General features: G+C 50.8%; 1 protein-coding gene across 2 annotated transcripts in view; it reads left to right on the top strand.

The window, feature by feature from the left end:
* CTNNBL1 (catenin beta like 1) overlaps positions 1-23,681 on the top strand; it is a 93,900-nt gene extending 70,219 nt beyond the window's left edge. Inside the window, exons 12-16 of one of the 2 annotated variants that reach the window (XM_065566362.1) lie at positions 2,783-2,880; positions 4,712-4,792; positions 18,239-18,376; positions 19,018-19,090; positions 23,446-23,681. In XM_065566362.1, coding sequence (XP_065422434.1) covers positions 2,783-2,880; positions 4,712-4,792; positions 18,239-18,376; positions 19,018-19,090; positions 23,446-23,534 — 479 coding nt within the window. In that variant the 3' untranslated portion in view covers positions 23,535-23,681. The remainder of the gene's footprint in view (positions 1-2,782; positions 2,881-4,711; positions 4,793-18,238; positions 18,377-19,017; positions 19,091-23,445) is intronic. The other variant, XM_065566363.1, reaches the window with a different exon arrangement.
* Positions 23,682-24,658: the final 977 nt, after the last annotated feature.

Raw genomic sequence — 24,658 nt, 5'->3', positions numbered from 1 at the left:
TGGCACGCAGATAACCTGTGGTGCAAAGGGGCAGACCCCAAATTGGGGCATGGCACACTGATTACTTAGGTGACTGCAGCCTTTTAATGAAAAGATGAACTGTCAGTTTATTTGAAAGTGCCATGCAAACAGATAAATGTCGTTTGTTCTTTGTACACCAGCGCAATTGAGCGAGGCTTCTCTTGGCTGCAGGCTAGGCAGAATTGTGGAAATGCATGTTAATCTGGTTTGATGGCAATGAGAAGATGATCCCTCTTCTCTGTATATTGCATTTTCTTCTGTGAAAATAACAAACCTTGACACCCCTCTCCCCCCTCCCGTCAGCGAGGCAGTGGAGGAGATTTTTACGGCCACTATTTCTCATCAATCTTAATCAGCAGCATTAAAGCAAAGACATCATTGAGAAGTTCTAGTTCAGAATACATTGAAATGTATAAAACCTGAGGTCTGTACTTAATGCATACTGGAAGGCAGGAAGCGATAACAAATGATTCAGTGAGGGAGAGAAGGTGAAGGCTGTCATTTTCTCTGTGGCTTTGTGCTTGCTTTTATCTGCCCTTATTTAAATGTGGCCCTTTGGTGCACTGCCCCATATCTGACATTGGCACAAACTCTGCAAATGCTTTGCACCGCCTGCAATGACCATGCCTTTAGTGGGGTGATGCAGGGCATGTAAGTCAATGCAGTGTATACCTCACTGCTATTGTTTTCACAGCCTCATGAATCTCTGTCTCTCCTCTTCCACCCACCTTTGTGCCCCAAAATAAATGTGAATCCAGGCTCTGTCAGCACAGCAGTCTGCCATTGTCAATGTCTTAATGGGCAAAATGAAGGATGGGCAAGATAGAGGAGCCGAGGAAAGCGTTACAATTGGAGAATTTGGCTAGAAAGGAATGGAGATGTTTAATTCACATTTTATTTGGAATACATTTAAAAACCTAGATTCTATCACAGAATTGTAGGACTGGAAGGGACCTCTAGAGGTCATCTAGTCCAGCCCCCGGGACATATGCAAGCACAACCTGTCTTTCAGGCAGGTACATACCAAGTAGTTAGACACCCACATGAAGTAAACTGTGGGCACAAAGAGGGAAGTCCAGTTAAGATCAGGCTGAAAACCAGGCCCTGTGTGAGACCAGATACTGCCTCGAGCGAGGTTGGGGCTGTGTATGGGTGTTCCTTCTAAGGCCAGCAGGGAGTCTTCCTTTTCTACTTAATGTAGCTCCTGGGAAGCCTTGAAAACCAGCATTAGAGAGCCACAACACACCCTAAAAGCAAAGAGGCCTAGAACAGAGCTTTCCCTTCCTGTGAGATGCTGAGTGACCTGAACTCCCATGGAAGGTGCCCAGTGCTTTGCAGAATCAGACCCTGGGAGTGAGACTGCTGCCATGTCTTGTTAGCAAGGATCTAGAGAGGAGATTCTGCTGTAACGTTTGACAGGGAAGAGCTTCTGAAGGAAGTGATGTGATGCTTGCCATGCTCTCTCCCCTCACTGAAAACCCTGTTCTTCCTGTGGCTTTGGAGAACAGCATCTTGTTGTGGGACATCGGCATAGCTATTCATAAAGAGAACACCTTGAAGCTGTGACCTGCCACACACAAGAAAAGAATCCGGACAAATTTGAGGTGCTTAGTTCAGTTGCCCTTCAGACTCTGAAATTTAGTGGGGTTGAACATGAACTTGGGTTGCCTCTTGTGTTTTTGCACAGTTAATATTTTATTCTGTTCCAGGGTTGGGCTGTGAAAATTTTGACCCCTAAATGGAATCTAGAAGGCTGTAGAGCAGATTTATTTGTTCATTATTTCCTTGTGTGTTGTGCTGAATTTGTATTCCGAACACAGGATTTTCTGTAAATAAGAGGTTTGTTTGAAGGTTTTGCTCTAGCTAATGCCAATTAAATCTCTGTAGGAGCTGTATTTTGGCGTTCTTCTACCTTCCTTGAGCTATGCTGTTCTAACAACTGCTCCCTGCTTGGTAACATAAGGGTCACTCAGCTGCCAGTGCCAGCTTCTGTTGAATGGAGCCTGGTTTGGGTCCAGTATGGCTGTTAGCCGTGAAAGAAGCAGCAACGCCATCCCGTTAGCTAGGATAGGAAGTGCCAGAAGGAGAGTGAATGCTGCTGAGAGAGACCTCAGCCAGGGGAGTTAAACGGAACTAGGTTTGGGCTGTATTTTATAATGTCCCTTTTTTTCAGGGCTGCAATTAACAGCAAGAAGATTCCAAAACAGGTTCAAAGGGCTGGTCTACACTGGGGTGGGGGAATCGATCCAAGATACGCAACTTCAGCTACGTGAATAACGTAGCTGAAGTCGAAGTATCTTGGATCGAATTACCTGGGGGTCCACACAGCGTGGGATCGACGGCTGCGGCTCCACCGTCGACTGCGCTACCGCCACTCGTTCTGGTGGAGTTCCGGAGTCGACGCGTTCGGGGATCGATATATCGCGTCTTAACGAGACGCGATATATCGATCCCGGATAAATCGATTGCTACCTGCCGATACAGCGGGTAGTGAAGACGTACCCAAAGTAACACAAAATTTGATACAAGCCTAGAGGTTTTTTCAGCTTTCAGCTAGCTGGGAGAAGAGACAAGACACCTAGAGACCCATTCTTGCAACAGCTTCCCCATTCTTTTATAACCACACCCCAGATCACCCATGTGATGGACAGGAAACCCCTGCAGCTGGAACTGAAAGTGTGCCTCTTTTACACCTTGTCCCAGAGAGGAAATGATCTGATATATTCCTGACCTGTGTGCAACTCTCTCTCTTCACCACCAGAGCATGTCTGTTCCATCCTGGCCTCCCTGCTGCGGAATCTGAGAGGGCAGCAGAGAACGCGGCTGCTGAATAAATTCACGGAGAACGACAGCGAGAAGGTTAGTGCGCTGGATGTCCAACGGTGCTCCCGCTGTTGGAGTAGAGGGCAGGGGAAGATGCTTAGAATTGGCAAGGTGCCAGCATTTCAGTGGCCATGGGCCAGCCTGAAAAATGGGTCTAAGTTGCTGTATCTCCAGGGGTGGAAAAAAAACCAAACCCTACCAGTAGCAGTGAGACTTGGGAATATGTTAGTTACTTGTGCTAGCTGCTGGCCAGTACATGGGCTAGTGCTCTTACATTCTGCACTTGTATCCCTCGCCCCTTCCACGGAGTGCTTCATCCTTAGCAGGAGTGGCGTTTGGGCATGGAATTGTCCCAGAAGTACCACCAGCTGATGGGTACCCATCTGCAAAGAAGCAACTTTTTCAAACCATCAGGTCATCTGCTCTGACTTCCTGCATTCCACAGCCACTGAAACCCCCCCAGTTCCCCCTGTATTGATCCCAGTAACCTTGATTAGACTAAAGCATTCCAGGCCTCAGGAGACCAAACTGTTGTGTGCCCCAGGGGGACAATAGGAAGGTGCACGAACGTCCAAGGCCCAGCAAGATATACCCAGCTGATCCCAGCAAGTGACCCACGCCCAACACAACCAAGGTCCTTGTCAGTCTAATCTGGGGAAAGATTCCTTCTGACTCTGAAAATGGTCATCGGTGTGAGCCTGAGCATGTGAGCAAGAATCCCCACCAAGCATCTGAGAATTCCCAGTACTGCCTCGGTGCACAGTCCACCCCGCCCTTAAGGATTATCGTGGTCCCTCTGTGCAGAACACACCCATAAACCCTCAACGTGATGTTCACATGCCTTCCCCATAACTGGTTCTCCCAACTCCGGAAAGTCTCTCTTATTGAAAGGCCTTGTTCAATTGCTTAATCCAGTACAACAGAGAGGGCAGCCTTAGCCTCTAATGTGTAACAGCGGTCTGAGTGGTCGCAGCCTGGCTGGACAGACGGCCACACATGGGCGGCGGGTGGACCCCCTCTTTGGGGAGGCTAGCCCCCAGCCCCGCCCCTTCCGCACTGAGGCCCTACGCGCGCCCTGCCGTGGCTGTGGCCCTGAGCCCTCCACCCCAACCCTCCCACAGCCAGAGAAGCCCCAGGCCCTCTCCCAACCCTCCACTGCCGGAGGAACCCAGGGCCAGCCCCAGCTGCGCCGGCCCAAACAGTCCCAGCCACGCCAACCGGGCTGGCCTGAGCCAAGAATGGGAAAGGCAGCGTGCCTCCCTTCCCGAGACCTCCCAGCCACCCAGCGGCAGAACGCTGAGCTTTTTATATGCGCTATGCAGGTTCCAGGGTGGCCGAGCAGCCGGTATCTGCTACCCAGCTTCCCAGGCTTCATCAGTCATCTCTCTCGAGTCCAGGGAGGTGACTGATGAACTCGGGAAGCTGAGTAGCAGATACCACCTCCTCAGCTGCCCTGGAACCTGCATAGCGCATAATAATAAGTAAAAACCCACAACCTGGCATCCCATGGCTGTGTCTTCCCTGGCCTATTACACCTGCTGCATGTAGGGATCTGGGGAAAGTGGAGGGCCACAGATCAGAGGAGTGGGCTGAGCTCATGGCCTGGTTGCCCACCTTCTAGTGGGAGCTGATTGGATCCCGTTGTGATAAGGTGTAGAGATCACTGGCATTTCAATCCAAAGCACTCACCTGTCCAGCATTGGCCCCTTCCCGCTCTCGCTCCTTCCCGTGTCTCTCCTGGGAGTGGCAGAGCTGCAAGCTGCTTTGTGGGATTTCTGGGAGGACGAACAGTGGAGTAGGAAGGGCTGACTACTGAGTGGAGTGGGCCTTTCTCTCGCTTAGGTCTGTGTCTCTCCTGCCCTCACAGGTTGATAGGCTGATGGAACTGCATTTTAAATACTTGGATGCAATGCAGGTGGCTGACAAGAAGATAGAAGGAGAAAAGCATGTATGTATCTCTTCCTTGTGTTGCCAGCCCGTGTCTCTAACACCTCTTCTTCCTCCCACTCTGAGCCCTCAGCCAGGGAGGTCTTTTTTTAATGTCCTGCACATGGCACGTTTTTGACTTGGCTGCCTTCTACCCACCCTCTTGCAAACAGCTGAATGCCTGCTTGCCTGCCGAGGAGTTTCTTCTGGCGGGGTGGGTATCCTCTGGGACAAGGTTGTACACAGGGGTTGGCTGGCACGCTGCTGTTGGGCAAGGAAGACGTGAATCTCTGTGTAAGAAGCAGATGTTCCTGTCTATAGTTGCTCAGCAGCCAAATTGGTGAATTCCAGCTAGAGCACAGTGAATCCCCGAGCTCTGGCAACACAATTCACCACTCCAAGGACAAGCACCTGTGCTGGTGCCTCCTGGGCTGCTTCGCGTCACGCCCACAGACCCTATCCCTTGTACTGGGCAGGTAATGAGAGAGCTCAGGGCGTTCTGCCTGCTGGGCTTTCTGGGACTACATTTGCAACGAATTCCTGCCTCAACCAAGCCAGTGCTGTGTGCTGAAACTTGCGCTTTGCGGCTCGCCGTGGTTTCCTCTGAGGGGTCTTCATTTACCACAAGCTCTGTCCCTGGACTCACTTTCTTTGGTTTTTACCGTATTTTTAAAAGTTCCATATCTGCTTTAGATTAGCCCTGTCTCTAAAATGTGCCCGGCCTTCCCTTCCTTCCTCTTACCCTCTAACTTCTAACTGTCTGCCTGTCACAACACCGTTCAAATGGCAGTCCCCTTTTCCTGCTCAACTACAGCTCCACCGTTGTTTTTCGTTTGCTTCCAGCTCTGTAACACAGCACTTCTCTGTCCTGCCTCATTAGCCTTCTCCAGACAGGCATCCTCATGGTTCTCACACCGCTACTGCTAGCAAGGCCCCAGCATGACTGCATTGAGCGGGGGGGAACGGTATTTTTGTCTGAGAAACAAGGTTAGAACCATATTGTAAAATCATGCTTCAGCCTACTGGGTTAGGTCGGTCACTCTGCAGCATAGTTGTCTAGCAAAGTTCTCTGGTGAAAATCCTTGTCCTCGCTGGCTAGGGAAGCTGATAGCAGGACCTGGTAGCAACAGCTTCATTTCAACACACGTGTAACTAGCTTGGCTGTGCTTCCACCATGCACAGGGGCTAGGTGTAAAGTGTTTTGGATTAACATATTTGGGTTAATTTATTTGTGTGTGTGTATATATGTGTACACACACACTGTACAGTGATTCCTTTGCATTCACTTTTACTAGTCTGAAACGTTACTGGGGCTGGCAGATGGGGGGGAGTTAGTGACATGCAGTGTGACAGTTACATGGTAATAGTCAAGGCCTCCTTCCTGCCTCTTTAGAGTCTTGATCAGCTGTGAGGGAGCATCTATCCAGATGAGATGGGGCTGTAGCCAAAGACTGGTGTTTGCGCCAGATACCTACAGTGGATCGTTCTGAATGACATGAACTTTGGTACCATGTCGTATTTTCTTGGAAATACTGAAGCTGAAACAGACTTTTCTGAAAGAGACGACGAGCGGTTGGAGTCGGGAAGCAGCTTGTGGCGCTGTTAGTGAGTTTGGCCCACTTCCCACAAGATTATCGGTATCCGCACTGAAGAGGGTGTGAAATTGATTAGCACTGACGGAGAGTAATCATGGCTGTGGCTCTCCCCAGCACATGAGCTGACTCTGCGTGCCGCAGGCTGCAAACCCCCCACCAGTCTCTGACAAACATCTGTCTCCTCAATGCAAAGGCCGTTCGCTGGGCGCTGGCAAACGCTCGGAGGGCATTCGAGCTCAGCGGCTTCGTGGCTGCTCAGAAAGGCACCGGGGTGAGTGATGCATTGAGTCACATCCACGGCCAGCATTCAGGCTCCAAATGGACAGCTGCAGCTTCCCAAATGAACAGCAGCCTGCAGCAAAACCGCGTTTTCCCTTCCGTCCCCGCCATTGCTCCCGTTCAAACGCAGCAAGAAGTGATTGATTCTGTACATTTCAGTGTTGGTGGGTGGGGTTCAGAGCTCGAAGAGCAGGGCTAAGGGCACTGTCTGGCCCCTAGCAGAGTGTGGGCAGCTGCTGCTTAGAGCCCTCTTCCTCCTCCCTCCCCTCACTAGCTCCATTTGCTATTTATAGAGCATCTTTCATCCAGAAGGATCTCAAAGCATTTAATGACTATTACGCCTGCAGAATCCCGTTAGCCCTCGGGCAGCTGCCAGCCAGCACGTGGTATGAAGGGAGAGGGGCACTTGGGGCCCAGGATACTTGGGTGGGGACCTTTCCCTTACAGACAGTGCCAGGGTTCCTCAGCGTCCATGGAGAGCAGACAGCACCTGTAGTTAAACTGCGCAGGACTCGCTTCATTTATATGGTAACGATGAGGGGCTGAATTGACCCTGCCAAAGATAGAAATATTTCACCTTTGAGGTTTGCCCCACCCCCTGCTGTTCCAGCTCTGGGCCTCTCCTACTTAGAGATGAGTGGCATTAGGAAGCCCTGTGCATTCACCGAGCTCAGCACATTTGTGACAGATCTGTTCCACGTGTGCTGTGCCCAGCTCTCTTTGCTGCCTGACTTACCTGCTTTAGGGGCATGGGAAAAGGGGACCCCCTTGCAGCTCAGATCCTCCGTTAGCGAAGTGCAGCTAGAAAGGCAGCACCCTCCCTGCAGTGTTCTCACCACTCCCCTATGCCAGCTGCCCGTCGTTTGGAATGGCTCGAATAAATGGCTCCCTGTTACCCTGCTTCCCCTAGCTCTAGCGATGTTTGGGAGAGAGCAGAAATGTCCCCCATGTCCTTCAGCCTTCTGCAGCACCTTCCATCTGAGCATCGCCAAGGCCTTTACAGGTATTCAGTTACGCTGCAGTTCCTCCCTGTGCAGAAGGGGTGTGTCTGCATCCAGGGGCGCCGGTTTGCACCTCGTCAAGGCTGGCAGGCAGCAGCAGAGCCAATCAGTGACCAGCTGAGGGATGGTCCAGTGATTAGCGCGCTAGTCTGGGCTGTGGGATACCAGGGTCCAAATTTTGCTCTGCCACACACATCATGTGTGTCCCCGGGCAAGTTGTTCAATCTCTCTGGGCTTCTGTTCTCCTCTGTGTCGTGGGGAGAATAGCTCTGTCTTGCCTCCCACGGGTGCTGTGAAGTTAAATCCATTAAAGATTGTGACTTGCTCAGATCCTGTGGTGATGGGGGCCATAGAAGGGGGATGGATCACTTGAGGATTCCCTGTTCTGTTCATTCCCTCTGGGGAACCTGGCACTGGCCACTGTCAGAAGACAGGATACTGGGCTAGATGGACCTTTGGTCTGGCCGTTCTGATGTTCTAAGTACCTAACAGATTTTTAGCACCCTCTGCATGCTCTCAGCAGCTCCAATTTCCTCTTTCCCTCATAGAGGCAGGTCCCATTGGAAGCAATGTCCTTTTTTGCTCCACCATGGTGGGCACCAGGGAAGAGGCTCAGGAGGTGTCCTAACTGCAGCACTCACATTAATGCTAAAACAATTGGTCTGAAAGCTGTATTGTAAGCTCCTCTGGGCAGCGGCCAGGTCCCCAAGATGAGAGATCTTTCCAACATTTTATACTGTAAACTTCTAGGGAAAGTTTTATGGCGTATGTGAGCAGGGGGTCAGGCTGGGTGGTCATGGTGGTCCCTTCGGCCTGGGATTTTGTGACTCTATGAATCCTCCTGTTTATCCCTGTGCTTCATGGGCCATGGGGAGAACAGGAATGCCTGCATTGTCCTGAACATGCTCATAAGCCTTGCAGCTCTGCTTTAAGACTATGACTATAACCAAATCTCATACTGGGGCTCAGGACAGAATCCACTCCCGTATGCACGATGGCCTTGATGCATTCTGGGTTTTTTTTCACTTTCTTCAGAAGCATCAAAGATTGGCCAAAGTTGGAGATGGGGCTTAGGACAGCATGGACCAGTTCTCTGAGGTATACAGAGAATCCTTTCTTTGATGCCTGGCTTGTGTGTCTTGCTTACCTGCTTGAGCTCAAACTGGTCACCAGATCTGAGGTGGGAAAGGAATCTTCTCCCCTCCTGCCCTGGTCACGCTGGCTGGGACACTGGGTTCCTTTGCAGCGGTGAGTGTGGTTTGCCTGTTAGGTTCCTGTGGGCATCTCACCTAAACAATTCCCTGCCAGGGTAGGGACCTCAGGCCTTGGTGGCACCTCGGTCCCTCCTGTTCTCTATATGTGGACACAAGTTTAGTCTTTTGAGGACTGCAATGCGTTAGTCTAACTGAAGTCATTGGGCTCAGCTTAGGGAGTCTGGGTGAAACTGACTGGCCTGTATTACACAGATCAGACTTAATGGTCCCTTCTGGCCTTACGCTGTATGGAATCTATTACATTAATAAGTTTGTCCTACAGGTCCTAGCACAATGGGTCCCAATCCTGGCTGGGATCTGTAGATGCTACTGTAATATTAAATCTCTGTGCAGTCTCTGTGCTGCCAAGGCCAAAACTGAGTAGCAGAAGCCCGGCAGCCCCTCCCAGAAAGTCCTGTCCAGCCATTTTCCTTCACAAGACAGCTCAAAGTGGCTGCGGATTTTGGCAAAAAGTATGGCATGCCGTGCAGTAACCCACGAAGGGCACTGTGACTTCACCCCTCTATTGGAAACTTCCAGTTATGTGTAAAGTTGCCTCCCCTTCTGGACCAGGTGCTGAGGGACAGTAGATAGAGGTTAGAGATGCATCTTCCTTCAGTTGGTCATTTCAAGATGGTTCTGCCATCAAATGCCCCCATCAGAGGGGAGTAGAGACAGTTTCTGAGTTCATGGCCCTGTTGTGTCCCTCCCACTTTCCAGGGAGGCAGGGGGTCAGTCACCACAGCACAGTGCGCATTAGTGGTTATTCACAGGGGTTATGGAATACATTTCTGCTCTCCTTCTGGTTCCCAGAAATAAGTTGTCTCCCCTCTGGATGCCTAGAAAAAAGCAAGTGCATTGGACACTAAAAACTGCAGAAGTGAGAACTGGGAAAGGCTTGGAGGTGTCTGCTTGCTTTGTTTTGGAGGCCCCATTCGGCTCTGAAGTGGCTCAGGGAGCGTGGTCTTGTAGAAGTAGGCAAAGAGAGCAGAGACTCCCCTAACGCTGATACTCACAGGACACCTACCTGCACATACCTACTGTACACCAATCATCAAACCATCTAACATTGGTGCTTGGCCCTTCAGTACTGTGCTCTGCCACTCAGGGTCAACATAGTGCCCGAGGCCTTCACCGAGGTGATGGGCGTGAGGGGAGCTGCCCTCAGGTTTTGCTAAGATTCCATGCTTAGAGAGGCTTAGCCCTCTTGGCCTTCGCCTTCTAGGTAACTTCCTAGGCAGAGCTTCACTCATGCTCCTAATTAATCTTCTGCAATGAAGGGCCCTGTTCCCAGAGAATCTGGATCTACAGGTCCATGTCCCCCAACAGGTTCATTACTGCCTGGGCTGGGATGAGTGAGACTTCGATCTACTCCTTCCGTAGATGGATGAAAGCCACGTTATGCAGGGAGCTTCAGAGGCTGGCTTAGTGGAGCAGAATTTGGCCCAGTATGAGAGTTGGCTTCATGTCAGTATGGCGGAGCTATGCACTTGCTGCGGGATTGGAAGTGATCAGGCGATGAGTTAGCAGCATTCGCCCTAACAGCCATGAGAAGCCGGGGACTTCCTTTCCAACACCAGTATGTCTTAGTGCTTTTCAGACGAGTTTCTAGTAAATAAAGCCTAGAAAATATCGAAGTCTTGGCTTGTGAGGGAAGTCTCTTGTTCTCTCTCAAGCTCTTTAATCCCTTCTGTAGGAGAAGGTGCAGAACCCCCTGGGCTCTTAGCTCCGTCGAGAAGGAGATATAATTATAGGCAGCAGTAACCGCAGCGAGCTCTGAAAAGGGAAGAAAAAGGCAAGAAACGGTTTAATATTTTTTTTTTAGTTCCACAGAAAATTATGCTCAGCAGGTTTATTCAATAAAATGTTCTCACCAGATACTTTGCACTATAATGACTTACAAATTACATGCTAATTGTGCTACGGTTAAGTCATTCCACCCTTGAAAGGACAAGATGGACTGAACTAGAAGTGAAGCAGTGTCCACAGATTTTGATAGCTTAAATGGGGATTTGTATTAGTCTGGCATTTGAGTTCAGTTTGAATTGCCTGGAATTGAATTGAGGGCCAGAGATAATGAGGGGGGTTAATGTAAAGTATAAGCAGTGTAACTATGTTCCCTGGAGGGCATGCAGATTGCAGAATCTGGCTACAGTTACGCAGTTGTTTGGTCGTCTTGCTGTCTGTATTGTGAGCTTCTTCAGGAACAAGCCAAGAGACTAAAGTGAGTTTTATAAGCTCTACTACTGGGATTGCTGGGTCATTTAGACAAGTCATGTTGAATGCCCTGTCACACTTCCCATTTCTAGCTCCCCAAGTTTACTGTATCTGCATATGTTTACTGGTTCCCTGGAGGTGCTAGGCATTGTAGCAAACAGTGAGCTTTTCAGCTATTGCAGATCGGCCGCTCAGTTTACAGATGCACAAGCACGTCTCGGCAAGTAGGCAGAAATGAAGAAAACTTCACAGACAGTGCAGTTGCTTTCTGTATGTAGGTTTGAGCACTCAGCTGTCACCTTCACATGACCTAGATGTAGACCTGCCCTTTTGCCTGCAGTAGGAGCTGTGACCCCATCCAGGAGTCAGTCCCAATCCTCCATTTCAAGGAACATGATGGCAAATCAGTGTGTGAGAGAAGCTGGGAGATCAGAGTGTCTGTTTTCACTGAGAGGACAGGATGCAGGAAACAGGCTCAATGCATCTTTGGCATATTGTTCAAGAACACAGGCTGCATGGAACAAGTCACTCTCCTTTGGTAACACCGTATGGGGCCTCCAGCGCCTTTTGGACTCTGAGTGAATTTACCAGGGCCCTTAAGGCTGTTTCTTTACAATTTTTTGAAACAAGATAAAAGATGTGGTGTTAGCTAACACGTTCTCAAACTCTAGTGGGGACGAGGCTCCGTAGGGGAAAGTCTAGGCTTTCACTTGGCCACCTTCGTATGTGTTAAAAAACATACTGCTTTGGCTACACTTGGCTTTAGAACGTATGCATTAGCTTAACGTTTCACTTTTAAATCACAGTTTAGACAGCTTATAGGACTCCCCTAGTGCATGTGGGTCACAGCAGCATAGCTAGGCCCTACTGGGATGTAGGGATGGAATGCCAGGTCTTTGGTGTTTTGTAGTATTATCTGTCTTCCCCTCTCTCCGTTTGCTTTGGACATTGTTCCAGTTCACTGTGTAATTGGGCTGCTGTGGTTTGAGAGGAAATTGCAAATCTTTACACTTGATCCTGGTCATTCCTGATCCTCCTGGTGACTGATTTACACCCAGTTCTCTGTTGACTCCTCCTGCCAATCCTACAGGCATGTACTCCGCTCTCCGTCCCACAGGCTTCTCTTTTTGTTCTGGGCTGGATCAGGCATTTCATGGTGCGTGAGTTGCTGGGGGATACCTAACTCACAGGATGTGCTGAGTGCCTGTCATGAAATCACCTCAGGAGTGTGGCAGACATCCTTCTTCCTTGCCTTTCCCCTCTCCCCGCGTGAACCTGCCCAACACAGCAGGGTGAAGGGAACGAGGGGATGAGCTGCCGACATTAGTGTAGGATCCAAGGCCTAACAGCAGTTTTCATGTCCGTGCCTGAAGTGATGTATAATGTTCTGGCTTTTAGCTCTGTGCTTTTCTTAGGCTTGTCAGGGCTGGTTTACACTGGGAACTTACCTCAGCATTGTTACATCTCTCAGGGGGGTGAAAAATCAACACCCCGGAAAGACGTAAGTGTATTGAGCCTGACCTACCCCACCCCCTGGTGTAGACAGTGCTAGGCCAGTGGAAGAATTCTTCCGTAGTTACCACCTCCCGGGGAGGTGGATTAGCTGTGCTGATGGGAAAACCCCTCCTGTTGGTGTGGTTAGTGTCTACACTGAGGCGCTGCAGCCATTGAAGTGTAGACAGACCTTCAGAATGGTGCAGTGGCATTCGCGACAGTCTGAACTGGTTCTCTCCCACCCTGCTCTGCACGGTCAGTCCTAGCTCTCCTCGGATGAGAGAGATGAACTGACATAGATGTGAGGAGAAGGGTGTGGAGCATCTCTAAGACCCACTTTGCCACGCTGTGCAGAGAAATGTGATCTCTCTACATGGTAGTAGCAGATCCGTCATCTTTAGATTTTGAGTCTTCACGTGACACTCTAGGCCTGTCAGTCCTCCCTCATTAGTGTGAGAGGAGTTCATTTGAGTTTCACAGAAGCCCATCTTCTTGCTGTCTTCTCCCATCAGCAAGGGGCATCTCAGTGAATATTGGTGGCAGATTAGAAATGGCATCTGAGTCTCAGTTGGAGGGAGCAGCTTGACGGCTCAGAGAGACACAAAGTGGAAAGGTGGCTATTTGGTGGTGTTCTGCGAGACAGATGAACATTTAAAGGGGGCTGTGGTTAAAAAAGACTGTAAATAAACGGCACCTTAGTACTGTACGTATCTCCCTGCAATGTGTCTCATGAGTTGTATCTGCTTAATTTGCTGGTACACAGCAATTTTGCCTCACTGTCAGTGCGGCAGAGCCTGTTCTGTCTATGGACGGGACAAGCATCTTCTTTGCACAATCAAGCAAAGAGCTGAATGCTGCTCCCCAGATCTCCTCTTCTTGGTAGCAACGTACATAAGAGAAATAATGACGTTGCCTTGATGGGAGAATATGGGAATTTTTGCAATACCTTCATAAGCAATGTGCGACTCAGTTTGCGCGCTCACTTGGTATCCCTACCCACTGAGTGTTAAGGGGTTAATTTCTCTCCGGGATGGGGAAGGTGAATATCATGTACGCCTGTCTAGGTTGGCGCCAGTTACGTTATCAGGAACGGACTGGAATCAGCACAGGTGAATAGTGTGTCCTGAAGTGACAACAGACGTTCCAGTCACTGACCAGTAGCTTTCAGCGAACTGGGAGCCGAGGAAGCTGACGGTGTGAACCGAGCGTGGCCAGGAGTCTGTTGGTGCTGCACATTGAGGGTCAGAGCGTGACTGAGAGGCTGATGACACCCAGGAGCCCCAGTGAGAGTGGGGGAGATGACTCTGCTATGGTGAACTGTGACTTACGCTTGGCTTTGCCATTCGAACCTGGACCCTCCTGTGCTGTAGTGCAGCTGCCTGATCAACACTGCCTTGTTCTGCAAAGCCTGTTCTGCCTCCTTGCACCCTGGCCGCGTTGCCCCCTGAAAGGCCCAGCTCTCTGTCAGGAATCTGAATTCCTTTGGACGCTGTGCAGAGGCATGTGACTGTAGTCCGAACGCCCACATTGCGTTGCCAGGCGGCTTGCCCCTGTGAAAAGCTGCGCTGAGGGCCTAGTGAATAATGGGGTATTCCCAAAGAGACTGTAAAGGCTGGGGTGTCGAACCCCTGTAAATCCACAACTGGCTGCAGCCCCGGCAATCTGAGAATCTCACCCGTTACTTTGTGCTCCGTGTACGAATGAAGAGCTGTCGCGGGCGATAGGCCACGGGGGGACAAGGAGCTGCTGTGAACAGAACTTTGAGAGCATTTAAAGGGCCAGCACATCCCTAACAGACTATGTACGTTTCAGGTAGCCAGTTGGTGTACCGGGAAGTTAATAGGAGCTGTGGGCGGGCTGTCAGGAGTCCCCCCGTCCCCCTTCCTCCCCCCGCCGAGCATCCCAGGCATTTGACTGGCAACTGTTGCTCTCCAGCCACAGGGTAAACCTGGAGCTGCAGCAACCGTTGCCATACAGGGGGAAATGTCTGGGCAAGCTGCACGGTGGTGTAGCCACAAGCTCTCCCCACCCCCAAAAACCCTACATCCTGGGGCACAGTGAGCTCCTGAAGAGCTTACTTCGGGGTGTCCGGGCCCCCAGCACGGTCTATAACCCTCTAGAACTGCCACTCCTCCCTGCCCCCGCCCCAAACAGGAGAGCCCACTTTGGTTCTGCTATTGGAGATCTTTGTGCCTGTGGCATGGTGGGCAAGTGTAGAGGGGAAACAGGAAGAAGCGTTCGCCCCAGGACAGATTGGGCATCTCCCCTGAACTCAGGAATAAAGGCTGCCCTAGGAGCATAGCTTTAAATCTGAAAAGTTCTCCGTCCCTGCTGGGGCTGCCGCAGAGCTCCTCGTACTGCGTGGGCTTGTCGTTGCACGAGTCGGCCTTCCTGCCCGTCTCCCGATCAGGCTTGTTTTAGTTGGGCTCGAGGATAGTTGTTTTTCCTTTGTGGGGCTGCCAGTGAGTGACGACTCACATGCAGCAGATAGAGCTGTAACATCCCACTCCGCAGTGCCGCCATCCATCACGAGCGTGCTCGGCCTGTGAGGCCTGGTGGCATCCAGCGACCTCTTTGCAAGATGCCAGGAAGCCTGTCCTAGTGCCAACCTCCTGAACTCGAGTGGGAGGGAACTCAGTGCTTGCATAACATTCAGAAGCCTTTCCACAGGCAGCAACATCCTGCTTTTGAACTCTGCACAGCTGTGTCTGTGTCCATTCTTCAGAGAGCTGGAGTGTATTAAAGTTACCAGGGACTGCTAGAGTCCAGGGTTTTCTGCCCCTTGGGCATCCCCGTGTTGTCGATAACCCAGTCGACTTTAAAGCCTTTTCTGAGTCTCACACATGGAGTCCGTCGGAGAGGACTAACTTCTTTCGTCCCACATATGGCCGGGTCAGGAGATTTGTCTTCCTTCCCCGTTTTGGAGGCATTAGTTGAGTTGTCCTAGTTTGGTGTCTAAGGCATGTAGAGCCCTCACTGAGAAGAGCCCTTGACTATCTGAAGAGGAAGACTAACAGGGTAGCAGACTGTAGGACCCTGCCTAGGAAAGCAGGGCTGGGGTTTCGAGTCACACGATTAAGATGCTGAAACCCTGTGTTAAGATGCAGGGTAAATATTAAGCTCTTGTCTATGCTAGCAAGGGTTTGCCAGTAGAGCTCTAATGGCAAACCCTGCTCGCGGAGAGACCGCTTATCCTGGCAAGAGCTCTTTTGCTGGAGTAGCTTATACCTGTTCCCTGGACAAAATAAGCGATTACTGCCGTTATAGCCGTGTCTAGCCCAAAGATCTCCGTCAGGAGTAACCACACTCCTAACTGACAGGTGTTGGCAGTATCTCCAAGTGTACACCAGGCCTCTGCCGGCCTGACAGGTGGGCACAGTTAGCTCCAGCCAGGACCGGAAGGTGGAGGGAGTCTCTCTTTGGGCCCCGAGACGACAAAGGAGCTAGGGCAGAGGAGGTCCTGGAGGAAGACTCTTAAGAGCAGGGCAGGGACAGACGCCTTAGGATTGTTAGTATTTTGGGCAGTGGGGAGGAGTGAGATGGATAGCTTAGCGCCCCCTCTCCCCCTTACAGGATTCTGTAGGGCCCTGGTAGCTTGATTCACTGGTGCTGGCCTGCTGTTATCTCACCAGGACACACACTCTGCTTCCCATCGATGTGTTAAAGAGGGGCTATGCATGAGGCATCTGCTGAGGGACACCTCCTGAGCACTGTCTGTGTCCTAGCTCAGCTTGTCTCCAGCAGACGCTATGCTCAGCAGTTTGTAATGTGAGAGTCTGTTGCAGAGGTGGGAAGGGTTAATTCTCCTCCTGGTGACTAAGGGACTCTGCCTGTAATTCTATTGCAGAGGTGGGAAGGGTTAATTCTCCTCCTGGTGACTAAGGGACTCTGCCTGTAATTGTATTGCAGAGGTAGGCTCAGAAAGCCAGAAAAAGTTGGTAGCCGAAATCAGCGTGTGGCACTTGTGACCTTGTGTGCATCTTTGCCTGCGGCACGCACACACACAGGACGGTCTCCTTGCTGAGCATTGCAGGTAGAGTGTGCTCACTGGTGATGGCTCTAATGAGGAAATATTGCTCTGCTGGTTTGTGCCCACCTGCCAGACCACTGCATAATAAATCAACCGAGCTGCAGAGCGCTCGCAGGGCCTGACAGGCTGCTTCCTTCATTTTCTAAAAAAAACTCCACTGTGAAGATTGTGAAAGGTCACACGTGCCAGGAGTTACAGCTGGTCTCTCTGAAAATGGAGGGTACATACCTATGGGGGTGGGTTTGGTGGGCCTTTCCCAGGAAGGGACTGTCTGAGTTTATTGCTGGGTTAGCCTTCGGCAGCACTTTGGAGAAAATGTTCCAAGCAGTGGGATGACTGAAGGGGGCACTGACTGGCTTTGAAAGGAAGCTCTATCTGGTCCTCCCTATAGGACAGGAAGTCACCATGCTGTAGAACCTTTCCGAGTGGGAGGAGTAAAAGGGGATGAGAGCGGTTCCCAAGGGATCCTCCTCCGGCCCCTTCAAAAAAAACCAAAGAAACCAACCCCACACTCCTCTTATGCCAGACGCTCTTCCTGTCCTGAATGGGAACTGATCATGCTGAAATGACTGCTTTGGGTAGCATTCCTTAATGTGCTGTTCTGCATTGACCCCTTGTAGTCACTGTACCTACAATGCCCCAAGACTATCTGGCAGAACTTCAGCAGGTGCAACTGGCACGAAAGCCAGTGGAGCTATGACTGTTTGTACCAGCTGAGAATCTGCTGCATGAATGAAGCTGGAATAGCCAATAGTTTAGTGGTGGTGAATCCGCATACTGTGTAGACCTCTAGGCTTGGTTCTGTCTTGTTCATGTGGCCATAAGAAGCATGGCGCTCCAATAGACAGGCCTTTGAGTCTGGTGAGGGTTAGTAGCAGCCCTTCACTAAAAAGTGACCTTGAGGAGAGAACTATGCACATTTTTCACATCAAAACTGGAAACAGTTGAAATTGATTTTTTTCATATTTTGTCATGGAATCAGAAATCAGCCTGACTTTGAAATACTTATAAACTTGTTACTGAAAAACAAAAATGTGCTCATTTGCAGGTGAGCACGTTTTAGAGGCAAAGGATGAAAGTTTGCTCAGAAGTGAATGGAATTGAGTGAAATTAAATTCATTTTCAAGAGAACTATAATTTTGTAAGAAAAGTAAATGAGAACTTGCAGTTTTTAATGCATAAAGTATGGTCAATGAAAGAGTATTGGCAAATTTTTGCAAGTGTGAAAATCCTATGAAATGGAATTGGGACCATTTTTGTTTAAAGAACCCATCTTCCCCTTTTTTCCTAGTTTTACACAGCCTATTTTATGGGGAAATGTCAGAGATTCTTGGCCTGGAGGAGGATGGTGGACACAATGGCTGAGTTCAAGAGTTTGTGGTGTGGGAAAGCAGAGGGATCAGATCCTAGGAGTTCGGTCAGAGGCTCCATTTCCTAGTGGGGGAAAGCTGTGAATATACGGCAAAGCAGATAAACCCTCTATAGTGAGATTACAAAAATGCCAGATACTTTGAGTCTTTTGTTACATGTACCATAGCAATATGGGGGTAGGGAGCTCTCTTGATCCACCTGATAACACCTCCTTGTGCCATCCTTCAGGATATGGTGCGCCGGGGGGAGATAATAGATGATGACATGGAGGATGAATTCTACCTCCGTCGCCTAGATGCTGGTCTCTTCGTTCTACAGCTCATCTGTTACATCATGGCAGAGATCTGCAATGCCAGCGTCCCCCAGGTAAAGACACCACCCACATCAGCCATGGGCTTCCAGCCATGACACGCAGGGCTCTGAATCCCTTCCACTGCTCCTCATCCCTACAGAAACTTCTCTGCACTAGAATTTTTTTTTTTTTTTTTTTTTAAAGGAATCTACTCCCATCACAGTTGCACCAGTGGTAGCAACCATGGATGCACTAATGGGCCAAGAATGCCAGCATTGTTAGCACCACATCATCTAGACCAGCACTGAGTAGGGCCAGCAGTCCCAGAGGTAGAAATGTTGGTGCCCTGTCTTACCATTGGAGGTAGTGCAATTTCCCAAAAGTCTCATGTAGGCCCCACCTAGGTCTCCTGTGAATTCCCACGGTATCTGATTCTGGCTAGGGGTCTCTCAAACCAGGTGATGTGCCCCGGTCCTTTGTGCACACGAATATGGAGCTTTGTGGGCTGGGGGTGGGCACACCTTTTGCAAACCCATTGGATGCGCCTTTCAAAACTTGTCTGACTGTGCACTGAGAGAAGTGGGCTTCTGAAGGTAGATGGGAGTTTAGAATGCTCAGGATTTCTGCATTCCTGCCAAGAAAATAAGACATTCATGGTCTCTCTGCAGCTGTGCTGGGAATGATGTCTGTTTGTCCTCTCTTCTCTCCCTACCAGATTCGTCAGAGAGTCCATCAGATTTTGAACATGAGAGGCAGCTCCATCAAAATTGTTCGGCACATCATAAAGGGTGAGTTTCTCTTGCTCACTGGTTTGTAGTACCCCAGTCATGTGCCTTTGCCCAGGGCCATCCTCCCTGAGAACAAGGGAATAGACAGAGCTTGTTCAGACTTAGCAAAGTTCTAGTTGAGTCTCATCTTTCGTTCCCATGGCCCCGCCCCACCCCATCTGTAGCATATCCGTGTCCATGGCGTGTTAGTCTTGCTCTTAGCAACAGATTAATATGGAGTAGGGCGGTAAAGTATCGCTCTCCAGTTTTAAGATGTAGCTGTTGTGATTTGCAGTCCTAGCTTTAATGTCGTGTTTGCAATAAAGCCGTGCTTATTTGGGCTCTACCATCCCAGCTCCAGGCCATCCCATCTCTTCTCCAACATAAATAGTCAACTGAATTGAGGCGCAGGAGGGCAGAGACACGGGGCAGGCTGCAGAGATGATCACCCGCAGTGAAGTTCCCCCTCTGACTTGCCACTCCAGGTGGCTGGTCCGTTAAGAGTCGGCTAAAACAGCTGTAAATTCCCTGACAGCCCAGGCTGCAATTCCTTACTGTACAGTGCGGCCATGGCTGGCTGACCCTGAGCAGCTGGGTTGGTATCTGTGGGTGCTGGGGGATGAGGCTCTTGCCTCTGAGGGGAGGGGGAATGTCTCGAATGTGGTGTGGGGCTGTGAGTTGTGCCACTGTCGGTGCATTGATCAGGGCTGTCCTGGCTCTGAGTCCAGAGCAAAGAACAGCCGCTGGCCTGTCCCTTCTACCTGACAGCGTCGGTGCGGACAGGAAGAGAGAGAGAGCAGCTGTTCCCCCCACCCCGTTCCGTTCAGAGGGGAGGGCGAGGGAGTGAGCAGTGCACTGGTGCCATGGGGAAAAGATTGAGGTGATTAGGGACTCCGGGGTCCTCGGGAGTATTCCGGCTGGGGGCCCTGGACACTGTCCAGCTGCTGCGGGCTGGCAGCCGTGGTGCAGAAGCCGCACACGGAATAGTGGGGCCAACCTGCGCTCCAGGCTGATGTTCAGATGTCAGGGGTCGTGCACTTTGGGCCAAATTCATCCTTGGTGTCACTCCGCTGGCATAACAGGAGCTACCCCAGGAATGAACTTGGGGAAGCTGCCTGCCAGTTGGAGTACCGGGTTTAGTCTGGGGGAGTGGAGGGAGGAGTCCAACCCACTGGCCCTGCGTGTCCCCCTTGAGAGGCTAGTGACGGAGGACGGGGGGGGGGGCGGGGTTTCCAGCCCTTGGCACAGCGGGAGCAGGAATCCCGCACTGCAAAGTGGCATAACTCCAGCACCACCCTTGTGGATAGAGCCGTTGCTGAAGCCTCCCCCAGCCCTCCCACCCCCCCACCCCCGTGTCTGGCTCACTCTCGGGGTGGGCGCAGTCTGGGATCGCCCCTTCACTGCAGTCTTGCTTTCCACTCCGTGGGCTTCTCTCTTGTTCCATTTTTATTTTCTATTTTTGCATACTAATTAGGTGCCTGCTTTTTAGTTTGGTTTTATGGCCTACTTATTCTCCATGTTTCTCTGGCAGCTGATGGGTCCCTGGGGCTTGCTGCAAATTGCTTATCATGCAAGTGAAGCAGTAGGCCTCTTTTCCTCCGGGGGTTTTCAGTGGGGGAGGAGTGGGCAGGGGAATAAGTGAATCTCTGCAGATTGACCAGGCAGTCCCCTGGCCTGTTCCCCTGAAGATCAAGCCGCACTTACAGCTGGAGCGTTCGTGTTCTCTTCAGGGCTTCAGGAGTACTTGGACTGGAAGGGAGCAGATTTTGGAATGGAAGTTTGGCCTAGTAGATAGAGCACTGGACTGGGACGCAGGGGACCTGGGTTGTGTTTATGCCTCTGCCACTGGCCTGCTGGGTGACTTTGCTGAGTCACTGCCCTGCCCATGCCTCAGTTTCCCCATCTGTAAAATGGAATTGATGACCCTTTGTAAAGCACTTTGAGACATGCTGATGAAAAGGGTTGTATTACATTGTGGTGGTGGTATCTAAGCTGGTCTCTACTGAAGGAACAATTGTTTAAATAGGGGCAGTGGCCCTTACAGGGAGGAGCATGGACTGGTGATTGCTGACCATAGAGGGGCCAGTCTGTCCCGCCTCTGCCCCCTTGTCATGCCATTGCCCCAGCCCCCAAGTGGGCCCTCCCGTGGTTTCAGAATGACGTCCTGATTGGTGAATGAGGCATCAGAAGCACCGAGATGCTACAGGGATGGGCCCACTAGGAAGATAGCTGGGAGGGAGGAATGTGTGTTAAAAGTTAAACCAAAGCCTGTTCTGTGCTTAACCAAAGAGAAAAGGCGAATGCTTTATAACGGCGCAAAATTTGGCCCATGTTCCTTCAGTGTATGTTCTCGGCTGTTTCCAATATCCTCTTATAAACCTGGAAATATTTCCCTATTGATGTTGACTGTTCTGTAACCATTGTATTTTCTTTTGTCTAATGAAACAGAAGCCAATCATAGGCACTTTCTGTTTGCACAGTAGCAGCAGTGCGTACAGCTCTGAGTAAGCGCTGATGGGGCGGGAGTTCACACACACACACACACACACACACACTTTAAATAAATACATTAAAACCCACTCTCATTGGGTTTTTATCAGCTTTTTTTTCACTTCATGTCATCAGCTGTTAGTGACCTAATAAACAATTTCCCAGCAAGTCGTTGTCAGGCTTAGTCTGACAATGCTAAATGCTTAGGAGAAAAAAAGAAAAAAGTGCCGCGCTTTGGGCAAAACCCAGAAAGTCTGTGACTTGTTCTCGCGTGGGAGATTTCACTGGCTCGGGAGGGGATTGGCTGGTAGTGGCCCCGTGGCGATTACATCGCTTGAGGCAAGTGCTGCAGCCGCTTTTTCCTTAAACAAATCCTTACTATCTAAGTGAGCCGTGATCCAGCTCTGCCAGTGCCTCCTGCTCTCAGAAAATGGCCACAGGTTCCTGCTTGAAGTGAGAGGAGCTGAGTAGCCTGGTGGTGTCCCGCGGCTCCACCGCCGGCCAGTGCACTTGGGATGGAGTCCCTCCCAGCACTCAGACGGGGTGCAGAGTTCCCCTTCGTCGCTAGTGAGCAAAGGCCAGGCCACTTGCTGCCTCGCTCAGGCACTCGGAGTCACAAAGGCCAGCGAAATGGCCTGCTCGGGGCAGAACTTGCACCTCCGCTTATTTCCCTGCGGGGACGGTGCCCGTATGTGGAACTCCTACACCCCCACACACCCACACACCCCCCTCAGCACCTGGCGTTCCTCTCTTCCAGGAGAGGAGTGTTAAGAGTGGGCTGGGCCGTCACTGTGCTCACGATGCTCCCCCAGGCCGGGATGTGACCGAGAGCCTGACAGCAGAGAGAGGGCATGGCCCTGGGTGCAAGCGCCAGGCAGCTGGAACAGGATCTGAGCTGTTAACCATGGGGTGGGAGGGGGGCTGTTCTCTGCTTTGTGCAGGAGAGCCCTCTGTCCTCAGGTGCTCCCCCCACCTCCTTGTCTCCAGGATGCCAGTCAGACGGACCCACTAGCAGCAAACCGCGGTGGCACCGGGCATCTCTTGTCACAGAGACTATAGCAGTTTATAAATATTAAACGGATTTCTCCCAGAGGCCTTGGCAAAGAGCTCTCTGCTTTGTTTGTGGAGACAGAGAGGGTGCATGAGAGAAGGCTCCCACACCAACTAGCTTCTCCCTGTCCCCAGCCTTTTCAGTGCTCTTATAATGAGGGCTTTGATGGAGCTCAGAAATGTGTAGCAATGCTGAACACATAAATATTAAAGCAAACTTTCTTCTGCCGCGTTGCCGTTCAGACACTGAATACAAGCTGTTCTGTTTGTTTGGGAAGAAGGGGATGCATGAGAGGAGCCAGAGAGGCTGGAAAACATCTTCCTAGGCAGACAGCTTCGATTCACTGAGATGCTCCTGTCCTCAGCCCCAAATCTGCCTTTTGTTTTGTAATAATGTGTAACGGTGCAGGGTGCACTGCCTCTGGCTCTGATCCAGATCTAATGGGGGGGCTTTGAATGCGGCTTGGAGACAAGTCCTAAACTGTCTCCTCTCCAGATGATGAGGCTGGGGGATGTACTCGGGACTAAAGTTCTGGTCTCCCTGCTGATGTCCACCGTGCTAAGGAATGAGGGAGAAGAGCAGGAGCACCTATTCTAGTGCCCCAGCCTTTCAAAACAAATCTTGTAATGAGGAGTCAGTAGATGTTTAACATGCAAAGTTTTAATCACCAGGAAAACGAGTCCATCTCTGTCCCTTGGCTAACTCTCCATTAGGCATTGACGTGAGTTGTTCACAGGCCAGGATACAAGTTTAGGTTCTGCAGGTGTGTTGCTGCAATAGGGGAGGCTTATCTGCCGTGGCATCTTGCTCAGGGCTTGGTTTTGTTTTTCTGCAGAGTACGCAGAGAACATCGGGGATGGGAAGAACCAGGAATTCCGGGAGAGCGAGCAGAAGCGGATTCTGGAGCTGCTGGAGAATTTCTGAGAACTCTGGGGTTGAAATCTGTGCGTCTCATGACGAGGATGCAGCCAGCACGCTGAGCCTTTCCACCGCCTGCTGCCCAGCAGAAATGACTTCTCGGTTAAACCAGTTCTAATAGGGATTTCTGAGACATTAAAGTTCATTTTTTTATTTCTTGTTTGATGTTTTCTGCCAAGAGACCTCGGAGAGGGGTTTGAGAGCATCGCAGTTTCATCCTGTGGCCTCTCTCCTGCCTACTGTTGAGAAGCAATCCCACAGCCTGAGGGCGTTGACAGCAGAGTAGAGGGGAAGCCTGGTTAGCTCGGGGCCTGGTAGTGAGACGCTCACCTCCAAGTAGCAGAGTCAAATCCAGCCCAGGGGAACACTGGTCAGGAATTTCAGCAACTTGTGGGATGGTCTCAGACAAGTTCCACGGGACACACGCTTCCATAAGTGGCCCTGATTGGGCGCTCTTGTTGCCAGACTCACTGGGCCATGGAGACAGAATTCCCCTCTCCTAGGGAGGCTTAGAGAGCCCTACCTAGGTTGTAGCGGGGGTTAAACCAAGAGGAACGGAGGAGAGTGCACTTGCTCCGAGTTGGGTAAACGGTGCCCCTCAACATCTCACCCTCCTGTTTCAACCCACTGTCCCCCCGTTCTGTGGATAAACAGGACTCTGGCTCCTGAGCTATCGATCCGTGAATGCAGTGCTGGTGGGAAGGAGAACCCCAGATGCAAACTGTCCCAGCCGCCCTGTGCAGGTCTCTGTTCCTTTCCAGGGAGTCACGGCAGGTGGGTTGCCTGTGAATTGCTGATTGCAAAGAAGCTGACCAAAGCCCTTTTCTCGCTCGCCCTTCTTCACTAGCAGTGTCATTCCAGATGTCAGCCAGCCAAACCCAAGTGTTTCTCTGAGCAGCGGCACCCAGCTGGGACGGGAGCCTGCCGAGAGCATTCTTGCTTCCTTTTCTGTGCTGCTAGAGTTAATGACGGTCATCACAAAACAGCCGAGCTCCAGTAAGCTGGGCTGTGCCTAATTGAGAGAGATTTGCATGCTGGCAGCATTCATTTTTTATCTCAGAAAAATGTCTTGTCAGGGAAGCTTAAAGGGTTCCTTCAATCATGACTTCAGGAGGCACCGCTGGCCTGGC

This window comes from Chrysemys picta, chromosome 13 (assembly GCF_011386835.1).
Source record: "Chrysemys picta bellii isolate R12L10 chromosome 13, ASM1138683v2, whole genome shotgun sequence".
Lineage (NCBI taxonomy): Eukaryota > Metazoa > Chordata > Testudines > Emydidae > Chrysemys > Chrysemys picta.
The sequence above is the reverse complement of the archived record's forward strand: the minus strand, read 5'-3'. Positions and strand labels throughout refer to the sequence as shown.